General features: G+C 39.6%; 2 protein-coding genes and 1 long non-coding RNA gene across 5 annotated transcripts in view; 1 reads left to right on the top strand and 2 right to left on the bottom strand.

Annotated features, from left to right (window-relative positions):
- Nucleotides 1–63: 63 nt before the first annotated feature.
- On the bottom strand, nt 64–3,969 carry tmem178ba (transmembrane protein 178Ba). Its single transcript, NM_001128746.1, is given in 4 exon segments — nt 64–549; nt 657–794; nt 2,822–2,938; nt 3,546–3,969. Coding segments are annotated over 4 exon segments (894 nt in total). The 5' UTR covers nt 3,928–3,969; the 3' UTR covers nt 64–292.
- Nucleotides 3,970–6,912: 2,943 nt separating this feature from the next.
- LOC137489350 (uncharacterized) lies at nt 6,913–16,519 on the bottom strand. Of its 3 annotated transcripts, XR_015526455.1 has the most exons (4): nt 15,915–16,519; nt 13,503–13,570; nt 7,165–13,339; nt 6,913–7,001 (listed from the first exon to the last, which is right to left on the bottom strand). XR_015526455.1 is itself a non-coding variant. In XM_087312192.1 (3 exons), the coding sequence occupies exon 3, from the start codon at nt 10,179–10,181 to the stop codon at nt 8,934–8,936; it is 1,248 nt and encodes a 415-aa protein (XP_087168318.1). In that variant the 5' UTR covers nt 10,182–13,339; nt 13,503–13,570; nt 15,915–16,519; the 3' UTR covers nt 6,913–8,933. The 3 variants fall into 3 exon arrangements, 2 of the variants coding, with proteins under 2 accessions (XP_087168318.1, XP_087168319.1); XM_087312192.1 differs by having other exon boundaries at nt 6,913–13,339; XM_087312193.1 differs by having other exon boundaries at nt 6,913–13,339; nt 16,197–16,519.
- A 172-nt stretch (nt 16,520–16,691) lies between these two features.
- Nucleotides 16,692–21,145, top strand: part of LOC137489351 (uncharacterized) — a 22,993-nt gene continuing 18,539 nt past the window's right edge. The window contains exons 1-2 of the long non-coding RNA XR_015526457.1: nt 16,692–16,746; nt 19,490–19,620. This is a non-coding gene — a long non-coding RNA (uncharacterized LOC137489351). The remainder of the gene's footprint in view (nt 16,747–19,489; nt 19,621–21,145) is intronic.

Here is a 21,145-nt window from a genome sequence, read left to right as displayed (position 1 = left end):
GTGAAAAGGTCTAGGAAACTGTGAATTTGTCTTGAATTTCAAACACGGCCTATTGAACAAAGACGAACACCAACAACCGCTTCACCAAGGACATGCCCTACTCATGTCAGGATGAAAGCTTTTATACAACTGTACAAATGTGCTTTTATAACAGAGATCCATCATTCGGCACATCAAACGAGAGTCCCAACCGCCATGGATTGTGACCTTTGAGTCTTTCAACAGCTCCATGCTTTTAAAACCCATGACAAAGTTTATACACAAGTTCATGTCAGTCTCCTAACGTGACTCTTTAACACACTGTTCCGTTCTCCATACGAGACTTGGGACAGGAGGTACGGGTTGGTGGTGGAGGCTGAATCGAAGGTGCCAGAGTACAGAAGAACCCAGCAATGAGGGTTAGTCCCAGCCCTCCCCAGGCACTAAACATGGACCAGCCGTAACCATGGCTTATATCATCTGGGAGGCTGAAGAGATAACGTGGGTAGCGAGACAATTCGAAGTTGATTCCGGCCACACAGGTGCAAAGAGAGATGATGCAGAAGGTACCTGTAGTGGGACATGATACTAGTTAGTAGATATTCAAAGGCTCTAAAAACTTAAGAGAGCAAATATATGGGGAACGGTTAAGCAGCCATTTCAAATAATACACATACCTCCCATTAGAAAGAGTAGACCGGCAACGTAATGCATGAGGCCTTGCTCCCAACAACATCCTAAAAGGCCAATGGTCCAGCCAAAGAGAATAATGGATAGAGCCATGCCCATGAAGCCAGCTGTCATCCGACGCAAATCTGGGGAAGGAAACATCAAATTACTAACGGTTCTGAAGGAGTACCTTATTGCCAAGATGAGCTTCTACCTGCTCCAGCACACCTGCCCGAAGGTTTCTTGTGATCCTAAGGACCGTGATTAGTTTCTACCAACTCAACTCTGAAAGAATGTTGCAACTCCAGGCACATTATTAGGTAATGCTGCTTTAAACTCTACAGGGCCTCTATATGCTAGAGACAATTTCTTATGTAACCCAGTAACTCTTAAGGTTGAGTTGTCCATTCCTGCACCTGGGGTGATAGCATGTGCCAACAATTATATCCAACCAGCTACACTACCTGACAAAAGTCTTGTTGTCGACCCCAGTTGTAAGCAACAAATAATAACTAGACTTCTAGTTGATCTTTCGGAAAAGTGGCTGAAGGTAGATTTTTCAGATGAATCATCTGTTGAACTGCATCCCAATCATCACAAATACTGAAGAAAACCTTTTAGAACCTGCTGGACCCAAGATTCTCACAGAAATCAATCAATGCTTACATTCAGTCTGGGGGCATGCGAGAAATCTGCAGGGTAGATGTCAACAGCCTGAGGAATCAAGACATTTGTGCTGCCCAATACATTACAAACCACAGGAGAGCAAATTCGTCAGCAGGATAGCGCTCCTCATACTTCAAAGTTCCTGAAAGCAAAGACGGTCAAGGTGCTCTAGGATTGGCCAGCCCAGTCACCAGATTTAAACATTATTGAAAGAATCTTGATGAACACGGGGAGTCCTGCAATAAACTATTTGAGTCATTGCAGAGATGCAGTCCTCCAAGCTCATGGGAGCCATACACAATATTAAATGTTTCTCCACTGCACCATGACTTTATATTCTATACTGTACATTATTTCTGTTAAGTGACAAAACTTTTGTTTAAAAAAAATGAGACCTAACAGTTTTAATTATATTATTCAAAATCAAGACATGATCTTTTTTATTTTGGTAAATAAACATATTCTAGAGGCCTTTGCAATCATATAAGCCACATTTAATACCAAATGATCAACTAGAAGTCAAGACTTTTGCCAGGTAATGTTTAATAACCTTGCAAAAAAGTTTATAATAAGTCTAAAGACCCCAATTACCTGGTTTAGCTGTTTAAAGGTGCACTAAACACTTTTTGCTAAACAATGTTGATATTTAAAAGCACCAAAGCAAACATGCCCATACCCCAACAGGACCTTATCCCCTTTTTGATATCTCTGCGATTGCAACTAGATTTGCCCCTTATTGTTGATTGGCTCCAAGTATGTTTTGGTTATCGTTCTGTCAAACACACTTTTTGACAGGCAATATATATACAGGATAGTGACAGTCGAGAAAAACATAGATACCAGGTGTGTGGTCACAATTATGGTACCATAGTAAAATTGAGCAAAACCCTTTGTTCGCTATTTACACATTTAAGATTGATGAAACAAAAAGTTGTGAGGACGTTCTACTTTTTTGAAAATAGGATTTCCCAGCCCAATTATCCCAATTATTTTAGGTTTTGTCAGTTTACTGGTTAATTTGTATAAGTCGTATAGAGGCATGCCATCAAAGATCACCCCTAAACCCAACTGTCATTGAAGTATGAGCAAAATGTACTAAAATGTTTAAATGAGATGGTCCAAACTCTTACGAATGAGCCACTAAATCAAAAAGTTATGAATTGGTGATGAGATAGTGTTGGGTTATCAGTGGATTTTGCTGAAATTACTTGAACGTGACTGCAACTTAGGACCTAGTACTCCACATCAGTATTTCCCAAGCCTGTTTCTGGTGGAACACCAAAACAGAGCACATTGTGGATAACTCCCTTATCTGACCCATTCATTTCAGGTTTTAGAGTCTTGTCTAGTACTCTCAAGAGTTTATTCATGTGTGTTTGAAAAATGCGTACTGTTCAAGTGCCTCCAGCAACACTGCACTACATTTCAGAGGACCTTAGTGAGGAGCCCTTTTCAAGAGGGCCCATGACAGCACTTATGAAGACTGGAAGGAGCATCTCCCACTTACGCAGAGCATGCCAATCATCTTGCTGGATAGCCTTAGTGATGTTATAGGAGAGATCCTTTCGCGCCACTGCAGAGGAGGAGTAATAGTACTTTATAAAGGAGCAACGCTCGATAGTTCCTGCAAAAAATAAGAAAATCATTAGCATTTGCATCCAGACTTAGTGTGATTATCAAAAGAAGATGATCAACATGATGTAAGGTGGGCCCCGATAGTCAAGGTTTGTGCATACGGATATCACATTTAGATGAGCAAACTACACAGATGGTGGAGTGAGTATTGCTCATAATCTAAATTAGCGTCTCAATCCAAGCCCGGAGTACCCTAGCACACCATGTTCAAGTCTCAGAGCTTCTGCAGAGCTGATGAAATATATTAACGTTTGTAATAAGGTAAACATCCAATATGCTATGCTCAGGTAGGCTACTGTAGGACCAAGTATGAGAACCACTGGTCTAACTAAGAACTATTTTAATGAAGTGGAACCAAATGATTGTGTAAAACCAAGATATTTGGAAGTCCCTTGCTCCTACAATCCAATATTTAGAAAATAAACATGCCTGTTTATACGGATATGCAAATGACTACGACTGAAAATGCATATTGCTCCGATGCATCCCTATAGGCCTTGATATACAAGCAGTCAAGCTTATGAAATAGCATTCGTGGGTTTTTGTTATTTCAGTATTTGCTTTGCATCAATAAGCCTCAAGAGTATTTTTTTTACCATTCTTGATGAGGTCTTCGACGTCTGGGTCAAATCCCACCCTGTAGCATTTGCTCCAGAGCCCCATGTTGGTTGAATTGTAGCGTCTGCTGCACTCATCCGCCGCGCTCATGGCGAACAGCTGCCGCCGGTTTCTAGTGAGCAGCAGTCGGTCTTCCCATCGGTCCAGACTCGCTCGGCTGGCTCGCAGAGGAAGGCTGTGGGTGGGGATGTAAATGAAGCCCGGGTCGCTCCTGCGGTTCGAGAAAGTTCGGCAGCGCTCCTTGTATCTCCTCGCGTCCGTTTCGTACCAGTGGTCGGAAGAGATTGCGACTGTCAGGAAACACAAGGCGACGAGAGACAGACAGAGCCCCGTGTAGAGAAGCCACTTCCCCGTCGCCATCGTTCTGCCAGGCCGCCGATCAGCACCTCATGCTGGACAGCTCCCTTGAGCGAGGCTAACAATCAATCCCGCTTCAGCATCTCTCGTCGCGTTAAAAAAGTCAAATGGGGTAAACATGCCCTTTTATACGAAAGCGATGTTTTGACAAAAGCCCGTCCTGTGCGAGATATTTCCTCGGGTCTACACGTAGACTGTGATGAGGAGCGGGTTCCGCTCGAGCTGCTGCAGGCAGAGACACATGACAATCACACAGGAACTGAAAATCATTTAAAAATGGTGGAGGGAGGATTATTTGAAAGCGATTGCATTGGTCTAAATAAATCACTGCGAATATACATGCAGAAATAAAAATAACTTACATTTGAACACGCAGTTTTATTTACCACAGATTAGTTCTGCATGTTTAATCAGATTTTATGACAGAATTATTTTTATGGAATTATTTGAAACAGATTGCATTGATTTAAATAATCCACTGCAAAAATAAATGTAAACTAAGAATAAAAAATACAATTAAATGTTCAGTATTGTTAATTTTTATTTTTAGGTACTAATTTATATCTAGGAGATTATTTGAAACAGATTCCACTGGTTTAAATAAATCACTGCAAATTCATTCATTTTTTCAGTTTAGTCAATTTATTAATCAGTGTTCACCGCAGTGGAATGAACCGCCAACTTATCCAGCATGTGTTTTACACAGCAATGCCCTTCCATCTAACACATCACTGGGATATCACTGCAAATATAAATGCAAAAATAAAAATAACTTACAAATAGTCAGATTTAATTACCAGTTTAGTTATATTTCTGTCTGTGATGTTAGTACATTCATGCAATTTAATGTATTTTCTGCCTTGTTACTATTTTGAATATAGACTTAAAATATTATTGAATGCCTTGTAGCAAAGATGTCTGTTTGGTTTCTTTTTACAGGAGTTTTTTAACATTATTAAAAACTAAATATACATAAAGGCAAGCTAGACATTAAATTTAGCTTACAAAAAACTTATCTATAGCATATTTCTTTTTCCAGTTGGGTTATTTATAATTTGGAAGACATAAGCATGACTTTCTTCTGGATTTTGTGTGTTCATGTATCAAGTACCAACCTTTACTGAGTTTCATACCATTCCTGTGTTTATTTAATACCAAAATCAACAACAGAAATAGGGCCTGAAACTGTTTATTGTTATACATCTATACAGCATCCAAGAATTCATTTTTATTGAAGACTTAACCAAGCAAAGCCATTTAATTTTTGTGACAAATCTTCGCCTACCATATGGGCGTAAATTTGATTGTGTGTGTTGATAAGATTCTGACGGTATGATAACCTTAGATAAAAATATCACGGGTTTCATGGTATTGTGCTTACTGCTCTATAATATGTTCTTTTTAAATGTCTGTGTACAAAAAAACTAAAACTTTCCCCTCCTTTAAACACAATATATTTATTGTTTAAATGCTTTGTAAACATGTCAGGCTAAATATTTGAAATTATTTATTGACTTCTGCTGTCTGCATTTGTTTCTAAAACACAGATTTCTTTACATTTTAAAACGGCATCTTTGGAGATCTTTTCTGCTGGAGATACTGTTGTCTTGGGGCGACGCAGTGGTGCAGTAGGCAGTGCTCTCACCTCACAGCAAAAAGGTCGCTGGTTCAAGCCTCGGCTGGGTCAGTTGGCGTTTCTGTGCGGAGTTTGCATGTTCTCCCTGCGTTCGGGGGTGTTTCCTCTGTGTGCTCCAGTTTCCCCCACAGTCCAAAGAAATGCGTTACAGGCCAATTGGGTAGGCTAAATTGTCCATAGTGAATGAGTGTGTATGGATGTTTCCCAGAGATGTGTTGCAGCTGGAAAGGCATCCGCTGTGCAATATGCTGGATGAGTTTGTGCTTTCATTCCGCTGTGGCGACCCCGGAATAATAAAGGGACTAAGCTGAAAAGAAAATGAATGAATACTGCTGTCTCAAAAAACTAAAGTAAATAAAAAAAGGTACACATACCTTAGGACAGTATTACAAAAAAAATTAGCGGTTTTTAAACCTTAACTTTTCCAAACCCCGGTATACCTTGAAAAAGGTTACCATCCCATGCCTAGTGTACATACATATAGGATGTATATTAACATTAAGACGTTTCTACAATTAGGATGTTTCAATTTTAATACTATACTTTTGATGCTTCCAATGTTTTTAGAAAATGCCCAAGGGTCTATTTGTGTACATAAATGCTCAGAGTTCAAGTAGACTTGTGTGCTTCGCTAGCCCTCACTATTTTTGCAAAAATGCATATAATTTGTGAACAATTAGCTACTTGAAGTTTATAGTTGAATAAATGAAAAAAAAAAAAAGTTTAATATGTACATTATACAAGACTTTAAAATGATGCTTCACCCAAGAATTAAACAAAAATAATTTACTAATGATTTACTGATAAAATGTGAACATACATAATACATAATCAAATTCAGATAAATCAAATCTGATAGCATGTTAAAAACCAATCAAAATGCATATTTCCCCATCTTAAAATTTCATAAAATTTTTTTTTTTTTTTTTTTTTTTTTTACCAGAAATCAACTTTCAACTAGCACATGATTTTATTTTAAATAATTAAAAAAATAACACGGAACATGGAATAAACCCATTTTCCCTCTGTATTTTCCTTTTCTGTGGACGTTTTGAAAAAAAGTCACATCACAGGTGTTTAGCTTTTAACCCCAATTAAAAACACCTGGTCAAATTAATTGATTCCTTTCGGCTTCTTTAAACCTACAGGTACTGTATGTATGCTGAAGCAGCACTGAAACTAAACTCTGCAGAGTTGTGGCCCTCCAAAAACTGAGCTTGACAACCCAGTTTTACATGAACAACTAGGTTCTATTTTATGAAGTTGAAAAGGAGGTTGTGAGGTAACTTGTTTAGGTAGCTAGCTTGAAGCCAGTGGTGCTGTCGGTAAGAACAGAGGTCCAGTCTAGTCACTCCATTTAGTTGTGTTTATTAACAATGACAAGGATTTGTACATAGGATGAAAGGTATGTATGTGTATGTGTGTGTGTGTGTGTGTGTTTCTGCAAGGAAACAACAGAAATACAATGTATCAGTAATCAGTAAGGAAATAACAAATACAAATGCTTCAGTTTACCAACAAACTAAGTACATAACTAAACAAATATATTGCAAACATGAAACATGAGCACTTAAGTCAACTTAAATCATACAAAAGCCACTTACATGGTCAAATACGCGCACACACAGGAAAACAAGGGAGATCAAATTCAGTCCTCTGCAGTTCAGCCATGTGCTGCCAGAAAGTAACAAACTGTGAGCACAGGTGCAGGTAATAAAGGCCTTGAGGCAGTCCTGATTGGCCAGAGGTTGAATGAGGAGATTGGAGTGTACCATCGGAGCAGGGGTGTGACACTGAGTTTGCTGTTTAAGAACAAAAATTTTTCAACAGCCGCCCCCAAATTTGTAATGCAAATTTGACAGTTTAAGGGGAATCAGGCAAGGCTGGGAGAGGAACAAGGCGGGCGATGGGCCTTGTGTAGATCCGATCCTTAACCTGAACATCAGCAATCCTATAACGGCCATCCTTGCTGGGATGGAGGTTAATTACCTTTCCTACTGGCCACTGAGATCGGGGAAGCTGGGGATCAAGAATAAGAACAACAGTGTTAGGTTGTAAGTTAGGCTTGTCAGTGCGCCACTTCTGTCTGGACTGAAGCGAGGTAATTTGAGGAAATGAGCCCAAAAATGATCAGAAAGGATTTGACTATGACACCATTGACGGCGACTGCACAGTTCAGAGTCTGGGTATGTTACGAGAGGAAGGGAAGCATCGTGTCGCCCCATGAGAAGCAAATTAGGGGTCACAGGGTCAAGATCAGCAACATCAGATGACACATATCCTAAGGGCTTGGAGTTTAGAATGCCTTCGATTTCAATCATGACTGTGCGTAGTACCTCTTCACTGACCGTTTGAGCTCCTAGGGTGCTTTCCAGGGCAATTTTGATGGAGCGTATTTCACGTTCCCAAGTTCCACCAAAGTGGGGTGCATGTGGAGGATTAAATTTGAAAGTACTTCTCTGTTTGGCCAGGGTTGCCTGAAGGTCATTGGTTACGGAATGATAGGCTTCTAATAACTTTTTATTACCTCTGTCTGAAAGCAGCTCAGCTGGTTTCCCTCTACGAGCAACAAAACGCCTGAGTGCCATCAGGAAGGAGTCGGTGTTCATGTGACAGAGAAGATCAAGGTGTATATATCTAGTAGTCAGACATTTGAAAATGATTCCCCATCTTTTCTCAGCTCGTCTGCCAATTTTTACTGTGTAGGGCCCAAAGCAATCTACCCCAGTAGAGTAAAATGGAGGTTTGCAAAGGCATAGACGGGCTGGAGGAAGATCAGCCATTCTGGGAATAGTAGGATGAGCACGGAACTGCTGGCATTTAGGGCACTTATGTTGGTGTTTACGGACCATCTCACGACCCCTTAAGATCCAGAACCTTCTCCTTAACTCAGCAAAAAGTCTTTCTGCTCCAGGATGGTGTAAGTGATCATCATAATCCTTAATTATGAGTTTTGTTATAGGATGTGCAGGATCCAGGACAATTGGGTGAATGGCATCAGGAAGTAGATCACTACTCTGATGTAGCCTTCCGCCTAGTTGAATGAGTCCTAATGTAGGATCTAATTCAGGGGCAAGGGAGAGTAAACGGCTTGAAGATAGAAGGGGTTTTTGGGTTTTGAAGGCAGGCCAAATCATCCTTAAATGATTCTATCTGGGCTCGTCTTAGGATGGCAGTCTCTGCATCATGGTAGTTTTCTGCTGATGGAGGATTTGCTGCCCCCTGAAGGGAGGTAGCTGTGTAGTCAAGGAGGTCTTGAAAAGTGGCAAATTGATTGGGGTCAGGGATAGAGGGGTATGGACTGAGAGATACTGCACCATAGAAACTGGACTTGCGCAGCTCTACAAGGTCATCAGGCTGATCTACATTGGGGTTAATGTAGCCATAGTTCAAAGGGTTGAGACAGAAAGGCAGGTCCTTGATTCCACCGGCAGGGCCTGACAAGATCAGTTAGCAGCTTTCCTTTAGTTAGGTCATCCGCTGGGTTACTTTGTGAATTCACATAATGCCACTCCTGGCCCTTAGTGAGTTCCTGAATCTTAGCTACCCTGGTTCCAACAAAGATCTTGTAGCGGCAAGAATCAGAGAGCAGCCAACAGAGAACGGTCATAGAGTCAGTCCACAAAGTAGTCTTCCTGATATGAAGGGCGAGTTCTGTTTGTAGGAGATTAGCTAGCTGAGCTCCTATGAGAGCAGCACATAATTCAAGTCTTGGAATGGATAGCCGTTTTTTGGGGGCAATGCGGGACCTTGCCACGAGGAAAGACACATTTACCTGCTGATCATCTTCTGTACGCATGTAAGCAACTGCACCGTAGGACTGCTCTGATGCATCACAGAAGATGTGAAGATCGTGGATGGCTGAGGTGGGGTCTACAGACCGTGTGAAGCAGCGAGGTAAAGTGATGGTGGAAAGGGCAGGTAATTCACCTTCCCATGAAAGCCAAGCTTCCAGGAGATTATGAGGAATATTTGGATCATCCCAATCTCGTGTCTTTCCCCATAATTGCTGTACAATAATTTTGGCTCTTGTAGTATAAGGAAGGATATAGCCAAGAGGATCATATTGGCTAGCAAGAACTCTGTAAAGGTGAAGCATGGTTGGGGTAGTAGGTTCAATGGCTCTGTGCCTGTATCTAAGGATGTCTTTGTGGCAGTTCCAGAGAAGGCCTAATGTGGATTCTGAGGGATCAAGAGATGGATGGTGTGATAACCAGAGCTCCGTTTGTTCTGACCTGGATTCAGGAGGTAGGTCACTGATGACTCGAGGATCATTACTGGCCCATTTTCTGATTTCAAAGCCACCAGAGGAGAGGATAGTGCGTAGGTTCTGAAGGAGATCTTTGGCTTCCTCTAAGGTCGGTAGACTTTGCAGGCAGTTATCCACATAAAAGCAATTGTGTATGGAATGGCTAATGCACTCAGCTGCCTGTGCATCTTCGATGATCTTTTGGAGGATGTAAATAGCACAGCAAGGGCTCGAGGTCGTGCCAAAGGGGAGAACTTGCCATTCATAGACAGTTGGAGGTGCTTTACAGTCCAGGTCACGCCAGAGGAGGAAAAAAAAAAAATTTCGCAGAAGAGGTTTATCCTGAGGTAATAGGCGTACCTGGTGGAACATTGATTTGATGTCTCCATTTATTGCCGTTTTATACTGCCTGAAATGAAGTAGAACTCCAAGGAGGGAAGGCCCAAGGATGGGGCCAGGAAGTAACTGAATTCAGACACTGATTTCGGTAGGAAAAGTAACATTCAAATACAATGCGCTCTTTACCATTGTGATTCACAAGGTGGTGGGGTATGTACCAGGACTCAGGGGCATTCTCCACTTCAGAGAAGGGCAACCTCTTGACATACCCAACATCAATTAGGTTTTGGATCTCTCTGGTATACGTCTCTGCTTGTTGTGGGTTTTGAAGGAGCCGTCTTTCACAGCTACGAAGACGGACCATAACTGCCTCCTTGGGGGCCTTTAAAAGGGGCCAGGGTTCTACACGGAGAAGAGGTGCTGCATATCGTAGTATGCCATCAACAGGTGTTCGAATAGTTTGGGTGTCAAGTTGGTGCATTGCCATTTGATCCTGCTTGGATCTAATCACCAGTTTAGTGCTTCTCTGAGGTAGTGCATCCAGCTGCCACAGCTTTTGTACATTGTGGTAGATGTCATCAGGTGGGCATTTAAGAGAGATATAGTGAAAGCTAGTCAAGAGGGAATTAGGAAGATCTCTGGCAGGACCCTGCAGTGTCCAGCCAAGCCAGGAGATCCTAATTTCACTGGTTGCATGGGGGTAATCAGGCGTGTTTGATCAGCTCCTAAGAGGAGAAGGGGTCTGACTTTATTAAGTTGTTTGAAGGGAAGCTGACGAAGGTGAGGGTAGCGTCGCTGGAGAGCTTTTACAGGGTGAGAATGATAAGACAAAGCTAACTGGTTGGCAGTAAAAACTTGACTGATGATATAGGACTTATCTGGATGCGCTTTAGGAATTAGAGTGAAGGATACCTCAGCTCCATAAGGGTCTGAACATCTTGTCTCACAGTTCTCAGCTTCAGGCTCTCAGGTTTTCCTTTTAACTGAAGTGCTTGGGCAGCAGGGTGCAAAAGGATTGTTCTTTCAGACCCATCATCCAATAAGGCATAAGTGTCTAAGGACTTGTTTCCATTTTGCAGGGTCACTTCAACTACCTTCAGTAGGACTTTATTGCAATCACTAGGATGATCAAGATAAAGATTCTGCACTTGCCTCTGGTTAATGTGCATAGGATCTGTAAGTGTTTCTCATTACACTGGCTGCAGCGTCCCTTCAGGTCACATCGGGTTGCATAGTGCTCTCGTGCACATCGCCAACAACGTCGCTGTTTCTTAATCCAGTTAATTCTCTGGTCTTTGGTAAGGTAGAGGAAATCATCACATTTGCTAACATAATGCTCAGCAGAATTACAAAAGGCACATACTGGACAGCGTTCAGATGAAGTGTTAGGAGGAGGCTGACTGACTCTAATTGGCGCAACTTGGGTTTTAGAGGATGTCACATGTGAGAGGGTTTTAGAACCATGCAGTACAGTGGTATTTCTCAGAGGATGAGGAAAGGGAGGCTTCTGGCGGACAGGCTGAGGTGTTCTTTCCCTTCTGGGCTGACAACGGGCTTCTTGTTGCAACCAGGTGGAAAAATCCAGGAGGTTATAGGAAAGGGGGCCTGATCTTTTCAAACTCATGCTTCTCTTGAACTGGCAGAACTGCTCATGAGGAAGCTTCTCTAGAAGCCGCTCAACATGTGAACCACAAGTTAGTTCAGCTAGACCTTCAGAGCCCATAGACTGAAGGAGGCCAACTAGTGCTTGAACTCTAAGTGAAAATTGGTCTAAGCCTCTACCATCTCCTATGCGAATAGCAGGCATCTCCATTATAGCTCTGAGCTCCTTCAAAGCAAGTTGTCTAGGTTGACCATAACGCTCATCTAGGGCCCGTATAGCTTGAGTATAAGGATCTGGGGCATAAACATGAGCCAATGCAAGTCTTCTCGCCTGGTCCACCTTCAAATGATCCAATAAGATGTGATATTTATACTTCTCTGACTCTCCTGGATCCAACAAATTGGATAGGGCCAACTTTTACATCAAATACTGACTCTCATCTTCTCTAGTGAGATCAGGGAAAGTAGGACCTTCTACCCTACTATAGTTTGACAGTGGGGCAACTGGAGGAACTTGCTGACTTATAGGGGGTGCAAATGTCAGATGGTGAGGCTGCACATTACTTGTTGGCTGAGGAGAGTAAAATGTAGCACCAGGTAGTGGTTGACTTGGCAGTGTAGGGGCTGGGTACATAGAGTTATACAAGGCTGATCCTTGATATGTAGCAGGAAACTGACCATGACTGAAATGATGTGTGAGCTGCAAGGGCTGTGGCACAGATTGGTTAAGGGCCCGGCTTACGGGTGGTGGAGAAGTATACTGTTGTATTTGATAAGGAGGTTTACCTGTAGTCTGACAGGCCTGTTGTATTACCACTGGGAGAGGATTCTGGGGTGCAGCAGGCAATTCAATATGACCAGGAGGATGTGTATACTGCCACGACTGCAACCTGGATGAGGTAGGAGGTGCATGGTTTGGGGGAGATTGAAGCTGTTGCGGAGGTGGAAGGGTACTAGTTTTAAGCATGCACTGCTGTATTAATCTACCCTGATTTCTAACTTCCTGTATTAACTGCTGTAACAGGGTGGTCTGAGCATCAGCAACAGGAGCCGTTGGGGAAGCAAAGGGTTGTTCAGCATCAGGGGTTTGTGCTCTCTCAGATAAGTTGAGTGAGTGAGAGTGTGGAGCATCCTCCTGATTGTCCTCCATAGGCTGGTCTGGCTCCTCTGAACCATCCTCAGATTCCTCTTTCCTCCAAGGTTGATAGTGAGGGCCAGTGCCAGGCATATCCGTTGAAATAAGAGGTAGAGGTTGCTGGGTTTCTGCTGTATAGCGTGGCTGCTGATGATATTGCAGGATGAAATCATCATAACGTGCAGGGAGCTGAATCTGGCGGCGTGGGCGCTCATGCTGAGACAATGAGGGCAGGGAGTGACTAGACATATCCACTGATCATCAATGAGCTCCAGCTCGAGGGACCATGAAAAGGAGGTTGTGAGGTAACTTGTTTAGGTAACTAGCTTGAAGCCAGTGGTGCTGTCGGTAAGAACAGAGGTCCAGTCTAGTCACTCCATTTAGTTGTGTTTATTAACAATGACAAGGATTTGTACTTAGGATGAAAGGTATGTATGTGTGTGTGTGTGTGTTTCTGCAAGGAAACAACAGAAATACAATGTATCAGTAATCAGTAAGGAAATAACAAATACAAATGCTTCAGTTTACCAACAAACTAAGTACATAACTAAACAAATATATTGCAAACATGAAACATAAGCACTTAAGTCAACTTAAATCATACAAAAGCCACTTACATGGTCAAATACGCACACACAGGAAACCAAGGGAGATCAAATTCAGTCCTCTGCAGTTCAGCCATGTGCTGCCAGAAAGTAACAAACTGTAAGCTGCGTCCCAAATGGCACACTATACACTATGCACTCATGCACTATGTACTTATGCACTTACACACTCAACAGGATAGTATATGTATGTAGTGTTGTCCCAAATGGCACACTAATGTTTTTTTACTAAGCGGAAATTCAAACCGTTTCCCTGATGACGTTTGACTGTTGCCAAATCAGTGAAATAAACGACTGAATTATCAAGTAATACCTGCCGTAAGTATTGCCGCATTTACCATCCGGAGGCGCTATAATCACTCTCGTAGGAGAATTTTGCTTTCACCATCCAAAATAAATAAAGTTATTCAACATGTGCGTCCGATCGCTCCGCCCCTTCCGCTACGTAAGCGAACCTGCGGTCGTTGAGTGCGTGAAGTGTCCATCATTACACACTTCATTTTAGCGGCTGAATGAGTGTGTCATCCGGGTAATTAAAGTGCACTTATTATTTTGAGAGTTTTCAATGTGAACACACTACTTACACTATTTATACTACAAAATGGCATAAAATAGTGCATAAGTATGCGATTTGGGACGCAGCTTGTGAGCACAGGTGCAGGTAATAAAGGCCTTGAGGCAGTCCTGATTGGCCAGAGGTTGAATGAGGAGATTGGAGTGTACCATCGGAGCAGGGGTGTGACAGAGTTTGCTGTTTAAGAACAAAAACTTCTCAACAGAAGTGATAGTTAAATACTTTTTAGCTCAGCTGTATGGTTTACTTAAAACAAACTTGTCAATGGCAGCACAAAACATGTCTGCTTGTATATCAAATCCCTAATTTGAAAAAAATTATAAAAATGTTTAATAAGCATTTCTAATGTAAAAGGGGAAAATACTGAAGCAGCCTCTTAGCAGTGGAGGCACAGCTCAATGTCTGAGTGTTATGAATGCACATAAATAACTTTGATACCTTTTCGAAGATTTGAAGAAACCCTTAAATAGCATTGTTCAGCAGAACTACCAATTTGAAATAAGAAAAAGCAAGAACTTGCTTTAAAAACCGAACACACTCCAAACACTTAAATGTAGGAGCAGATAATAAATAATTCATGATGTCTTAAATCAGTTATATTCAGAGTAACAATGCAGTTTCTTCAGACAAGATTAAACACCAACATTAATTAGAAAAAAATATATTTTTAAACCTTTGTAGTATAGTTCACCCAAAGCAGAAAGTACTCATATTACCTTTTGCTGGTTCCAAACCCTTGAGTTTAATCTATTAAAACAGGTTTTACTTTGAAGGAAGCTAGACAGCCACAACCAGTTGACTTCCATTGTTTTTATATTTCCTGTTATGCAAGAGACGGTTGTGGTTTTAGTTCGTAAACCAGGGGTCACCAACCTTTTTGAAACTGAGAGCTACATTTTGGGTACCAATTATTGTGAAGGGCTACCAGTTTGATACACACTTCGTAAATAGCAATTTTTCTCAATTTACTTTTAATCATATGTTGTTATTATCATATGTTGTTATTATTGTTAATTTTAGAACAAGCCTGTGGGCAACTCATGTAATCCTCATGGGCTACCTGGTGCCCGTGAACACCATGTTGGTGACCCCTGACATAAACATTTTTAATTTAACAGAAAGGTCAAAGGTTTGGAATCAGTTGATAGAGAGTGAGGTGAATTTGGGTAAACTGGGACACCTAAACTCCAGTATATAGCTGTTCTAACAAAATGCAGGTCAATAAAATTTATAATAAATTTTGTATGAATTTCAAATGATTTTATTGGGGGATTATTAAGAACATATGACTGCCACAAGACAAGTAACAAAATATGTATTAAAGTGTTGAAAAGAATTTTCTATTCTCACCCCCCCCCCTCAAAAAAGTAGTGTGGTACGGTTCACTTTTTGATATTTTTGACAATGAAAACGGCCATAAAAGCATACCGAACCATACTACTCAGTGAAGACGGGCCAAAATATGATTTATATTCTGAGACCGTCTTTAACTGGGAGAAATATGCATTTAGAGACTTCCGTTTAATGGCTAGAGACAGAATGTACAGTGTTTTTACACACTTAAACGGTCTCAGATTCTTTTTACCATACTTAAACACACAGACACACAAACACACTTTTTGAAAAATTGATCAAATTGTGTTTGGCATGCATAAATATAGCAAATATACACTTTTTCAGCTAAATTATCCATCCCAGATTATCAAATTCAGGCAGAATGTGACAAACACTTTCTTGGTGGTTAGAAAACATCTTAGTAACATCAGAAAAGTCTAATATGTTGATCTAATTGGTTAGACATTATAATCGAAAAATGAAGTCAAAATTGGAAAGCGTCCCAGTCAGATTACCTGAATTCTGGCTTTATTTTCATTTAAGGATTAACTGTCCCGTTAACGTGACAGGATAATTTAACGATGATTAGATAAGAGCGCCATCAGACGAACCTACTTGGGCAAACTACAGAAACAAAACACAGCTTCTAATAATAATAATAATAATAATAATAATAATAATAATAAAAAAACTCGTGTTCGACATAATCGCTGTGACTAGACAGTAATAAAAGACTCCAAAACGCAAAATTTAATGCAACAGCACTCGATTAAGTGCCCGTCACTGAGTAATCTTACCCAGAAGCGCATGTCTGAGCGGTGGCGTATTTGCAGGATCAGTGTTTGAGGTCCGCAAACCTTCGCCATGCTCAAGTTAATCTGCTCAGTGTTGTGCAGTCCACAGACCTGCCGAATGTGCAGCAGAGCCGAACTCTTGGCGGCAGTCAAACTGTCCGCGTACAAACAGCCAAACCTGTGAGACCGAGCGCCAGAGTACTCTATAGCTTTTTTAAAGTATCGAAACCGCGGAAAGCTTCATGTAATATGCTGAAAGCTTAAGACAAAACAGCATACAAGCCGTACAGGAAGCAAAGAAGCGTTAGGGTTAGAGAAAGTACTCTGCTCTGAACATGCGTGGTTGGGGCTTTTATATGGTTGATGATGTCACGATCAGTGGGCACTCCCGCTGGTCTCTAATTGGCTAATGCGGCCGCCAAATTGCGGATTAAACCAACTCAGTCACAATTAATAGGCATTAACTGCATTAATTAAATTAACACCACCACGAATAACGCAATTACACGAGGTATAGTGTCGTGGAACACCAAAATATCCACACAAAGTCTCGGTAAGTCTAGAATGTTTTCATTAGACAATAGCGACATGTTTAATACAAATACATATTTAGTGCAGTAAATATAACTTACCCAGCTGTGTTCTAAAACATCTAAATGTGTTCTAAATCCTCGAACCTTTTTGATTTAATAAAATAACGTACTTTTAACAGTGGATGAAACATTGAATTAAACATGTTTTACATATCTATTTAAAACAATGTTTAAATCTTACGTTAATATAGCTATGAATTTAAAAGGTAACATTTTGCAATAAGTTCCATTAGTTCATGTGTTTACTTACATGAATAATCAACAATACAGAGTATTTATTAATTTTGTTTACGGTTGGCTACTTAATAAAAATACAGCCGTTTATTCACTGTAAGCTCACATTTAATATATTTATTAGTTTAAATACAACTTTGAATTTTAACTAGTAAAAGCTGAACTATGATTAATAAATAATGTACAATTACTCTTCATTTGATCATAAACATTATAACTAATGGAAGTTATGGAACCTTACTGTAGAGACACCCAGAAAGTGAACTTGTTGATTTACAAGGTTTAGGCTACTCTTAGTATGGGTTTGAGTAAAATGTTATTTGTTTTATTTTATATATTAGTATTTTTTGGTAGTAATAATGAAAATGACTATACTAGTCAGAAAAGAGAATGATGTTTGTAGAGTTTTGAAATCAAAAACATCCATGGTGGCAACATTTATGCAATAAACAAAAGCTCTTAATGACAACATTATTGGTAAGAAATATGAACATTTTTGTTTACAGAAGTAAGCCTAGAGTTAACCTAGATTAAACTGATGAAGGTTTCGCCAAAGTAGAGAAACAATTTTTACTTTTTTTTTTTGTGTAAGCATGTATTTTAAAAATATTCGACAATGTCTGTGAGTGTTTTCAAACAATTATATTTGATTTACTAAAGTCACACAAGTGCCAATTTCACATCTGTCACATCCATACGGAAGTTTCACATCCATAACAAAGCTTTTCCCTCATAAATGCAAAAGTGTCAAATAAAATAAAACAACAGTTTTTGTTCTATAGTGAGCCAACTCTTATTCTTTTGATTGACATTATTTCTTTTAGGTTGTGTAGTTTAACATAATTTCTACAATGTATATTGAAGACTGTAAACTCAGAAACTTTTTGTTCACATCCATAATACATGTTTTTTTTCCTTTATTATATAAAAAAAATATATATGTGTGTGTGTATATATATATATATATATATATATATATATATATATATATATATATATATATATATATATATATATATATAAAATACAGATTGATATTTTTCTGATCCCACACTTCTGTGGTGAGTTGTTTTGGAAAATATAAACAGATGCTTTAATATAATGTTAACATACTTTCTGCTTATTTATGTTTTGAGATTATCTTGCAAATGTCACATTTATAATGCTGGAATTGCTCAGTTATAAATTGTGACGGTCGCCACCAGAGTGTAGGCCTAATAATAAGTAGATTAGGATCTGGTGTGATCTCTTTTGTCCCATAGCCAGTTGTTAGCATTGTAACCATCTTTTTCAAGACCAGGGGTCCGTTCTTCGTACCTCGCTTAAATGATCTAAGATTATTTGGCAGATCCTGGATCTTTTAATCTTGATAACTGATCTCTCGCTAATTTGGTTCTCCAAACAAGTTCGCGAATCAGATTAGAATATCTGGATGAACTGATCTGAGATCGCTGCGTTTGTTGTTAAGGACAGATCTATCGATCCTAGAAATCATGATCAGCAATGCAACGATTGGCTGACGGCACAGCAGCGTAATGACATCATCTGATTAATATTCTATTATCCATGTGAGCAAAATTACATCAAATTAGCAGTAAACGGCTTGTTAAATATGACACGCAGTAACTTCACATTTGTTGTGAGCTGCAGGCTTTACACTTTCATTTGTCAAGACAAGAGTATTCATCATGTATTTCAATGCAAATCAATGTATTTAGTTCTTCATTTAGAAAAGATTTTCTTTATTACAGTAACCGTTTTTTAATCGGTGTAAAGAATAACTGGTTGTTTCCAAAAGCATTTTGATATTGGTAAAGGCGTCTGCAACTTTTGTGAAGCATCACTGGCATATTAACTGTCAAAACATGTTTATGACTGCATAAATGTATTATTGCTTTTTAAAAAAAGTCACATATTGTGCATTTCTATTATACACAATTTGTACTAAAGCGATCTAAAAAGTTCATATCAATAAGTTTTCTCTTTGCACCACCAGATGGCAGTCTTTGTATTTTCATTTCAAGTGCAGATTGCATACGTTTTATTAATATGTATAACTTTATTTATTTTATTAATGACTATAACTTTATATATATAGTTAAAAAATATTTACTATTTTCCCAAGTGTATATAACTTTTACTGTAAGAAAATATCAGAACTCGGTACATACTTTCTGTATTATCTTTGCTTGAACTGAGCCGATCTAATCCTGTTTATATGATTTGAACCTGCTCCCGATCAGGTTTGACCTAGCAGATCTGTTGCCATGACAACAACTCTCGGATCAGCTTTGAAGAACGAAACGATCCTGGATCGTGTCAAATCGTCAATATCCAAATCCAGCTAACTGAGTAATCCACGTACGAAGAACGGACCCAAGGAGAGGCTTTATAAAGTAAAAGGGGTTATACATTTTGTTTTATTATGTTACATAACACAATGTGACTAGCTTTAAACCCTTATTTCAGGCATTTAACCAAAGCACCATTCACTGAGTTCAAGCTGATGGAACCGGAAGTGTTGAATGCTAATTTGTTTTTTTCGAAAACCACACCATCCCTGCAGGCTGCAGCACTCTTGTTTGACCGTCATAATGAGGGTGAGTAAATAGTTGAATATTTCAAACTAGTTGTTATCCTTGAGAGGAGCTCATCGTTTCCACTAGATGGCAGTAACTTCACATTCATTGACTCATCCAGCATCTTCCATATGAAATATCATCACTGTGTTGCAGTTTATACGTCCTCTGTTCAATGAAAATGAGAAATTCATCTACAATACCACCAAAATCATGATATATGTGCACAATAATTGTAAACAACAATAATCTCCTCTATTAATAAGCTCCTGCTCTTTTTTTTTTTTGCAATATCACACTCTTATGTCATACGCATGCACCAGAGAGATGAAGTCTGCACGCTGAGCTTAATATTTTGATATAATCTGATTTTAGCATATCATTTGCTCTTAGCTTTTATTCGGGTGCTGAGGCGGCAGTAATCGGTGGGAAGGTGAGCTGGGTATAATGCAGGCAGACAGCATATTCTGGGCCAGTGACAGTGAGTCAGCACCACAGTATAGAGGAGGAGGCAGAAACAGAGAAGAGAGAGAGGGGGGTAAAGTTATACATCACTTACCAAAAGCTGCAACCCACAAAAACACAAAAAGAAACATGCATATAACACAATTCATTTTTAAAGAGCAAGCAGTTGATGTTTTTGCTCCAACTGATACACCTGGACATATTGCACCGCACTGCAGTGAATCTCCTTTTGATACCGCTGAGCTGACATTGAAAAGACTTTCAGACCTTAAAGGGATAGTTTACCCAAAAATGAAAAATGCAGTTCATCTACTCACTCAAGCTAGCCCAGATGAAGGTGACTTTTTGAAAGTACTTTTTTTGTGATTCATAAAATGAGAGTCAAAGGCTACCTATACTTTGATAGCCCAAAAACATATACAGGTAAAACAAAATGAATATTCTTGGCTCACAGTTATACATTGAGGTTTAAATGAAGAGAAATAATCAGTCTGTGCAGTGAACGTAATAAATAAAGGATTTTTAAAGTTGCAAGCACAAGCTTCCTGTCGAATAATGAGGTATTTTATTTTTTAAATGTTGGGAAGAAGGTTATGGTCAATAAACAAAAAACTGAAGATTAAAGCCATTGGTCAAAACCATTCGCAATAAATAAAAAACTAAAACTAATTGAAACTAACAATGTACAAAATGACAATTAGCAAAAATAATAATCATTAATTAATAAGCATTTTGGGGCTGTGTAGAGAAATACCTGTAGATGGCACTTTTGTAATCAAACACGTCAGTCAAAAATGTAGACAACAGCCCCCAATGAAGGGGTGGTCAGTCCAATTTTTACATGGGGCTATATTGGATTCGGATGGTTTTAAAGGTTTGGACCAACACATTTAATTTGTTTTTAAAAATCCGTATGTTCATTCATTTTCTTGACGGCTTAGTCCCTTTATTAATCCGGGGTCGCCACAGAGGAATGAACCGCCAACTTATCCAGCAAGTTTTAACGCAGCGAATGCCCTTCCAGCCGCAACCCATCTCTGGGAAACATCCACACACACACACACTCATACACTATGGACAA

The sequence above is a fragment of the Danio rerio genome, chromosome 25, assembly GCF_052040795.2.
Source record: "Danio rerio strain M-AB ecotype USA chromosome 25, GRCz13ab, whole genome shotgun sequence".
NCBI lineage: Eukaryota > Metazoa > Chordata > Actinopteri > Cypriniformes > Danionidae > Danio > Danio rerio.
This window is presented reverse-complemented; position numbering and strand designations above follow the sequence as displayed.

Excerpts from the sequence above, each read along its gene's own strand:
- LOC137489350 (XM_087312192.1), bottom strand. The coding sequence starts at position 10,181 with ATGTTCCACCAGGTACGCCTATTACCTCAGGATAAACCTCTTCTGCGA.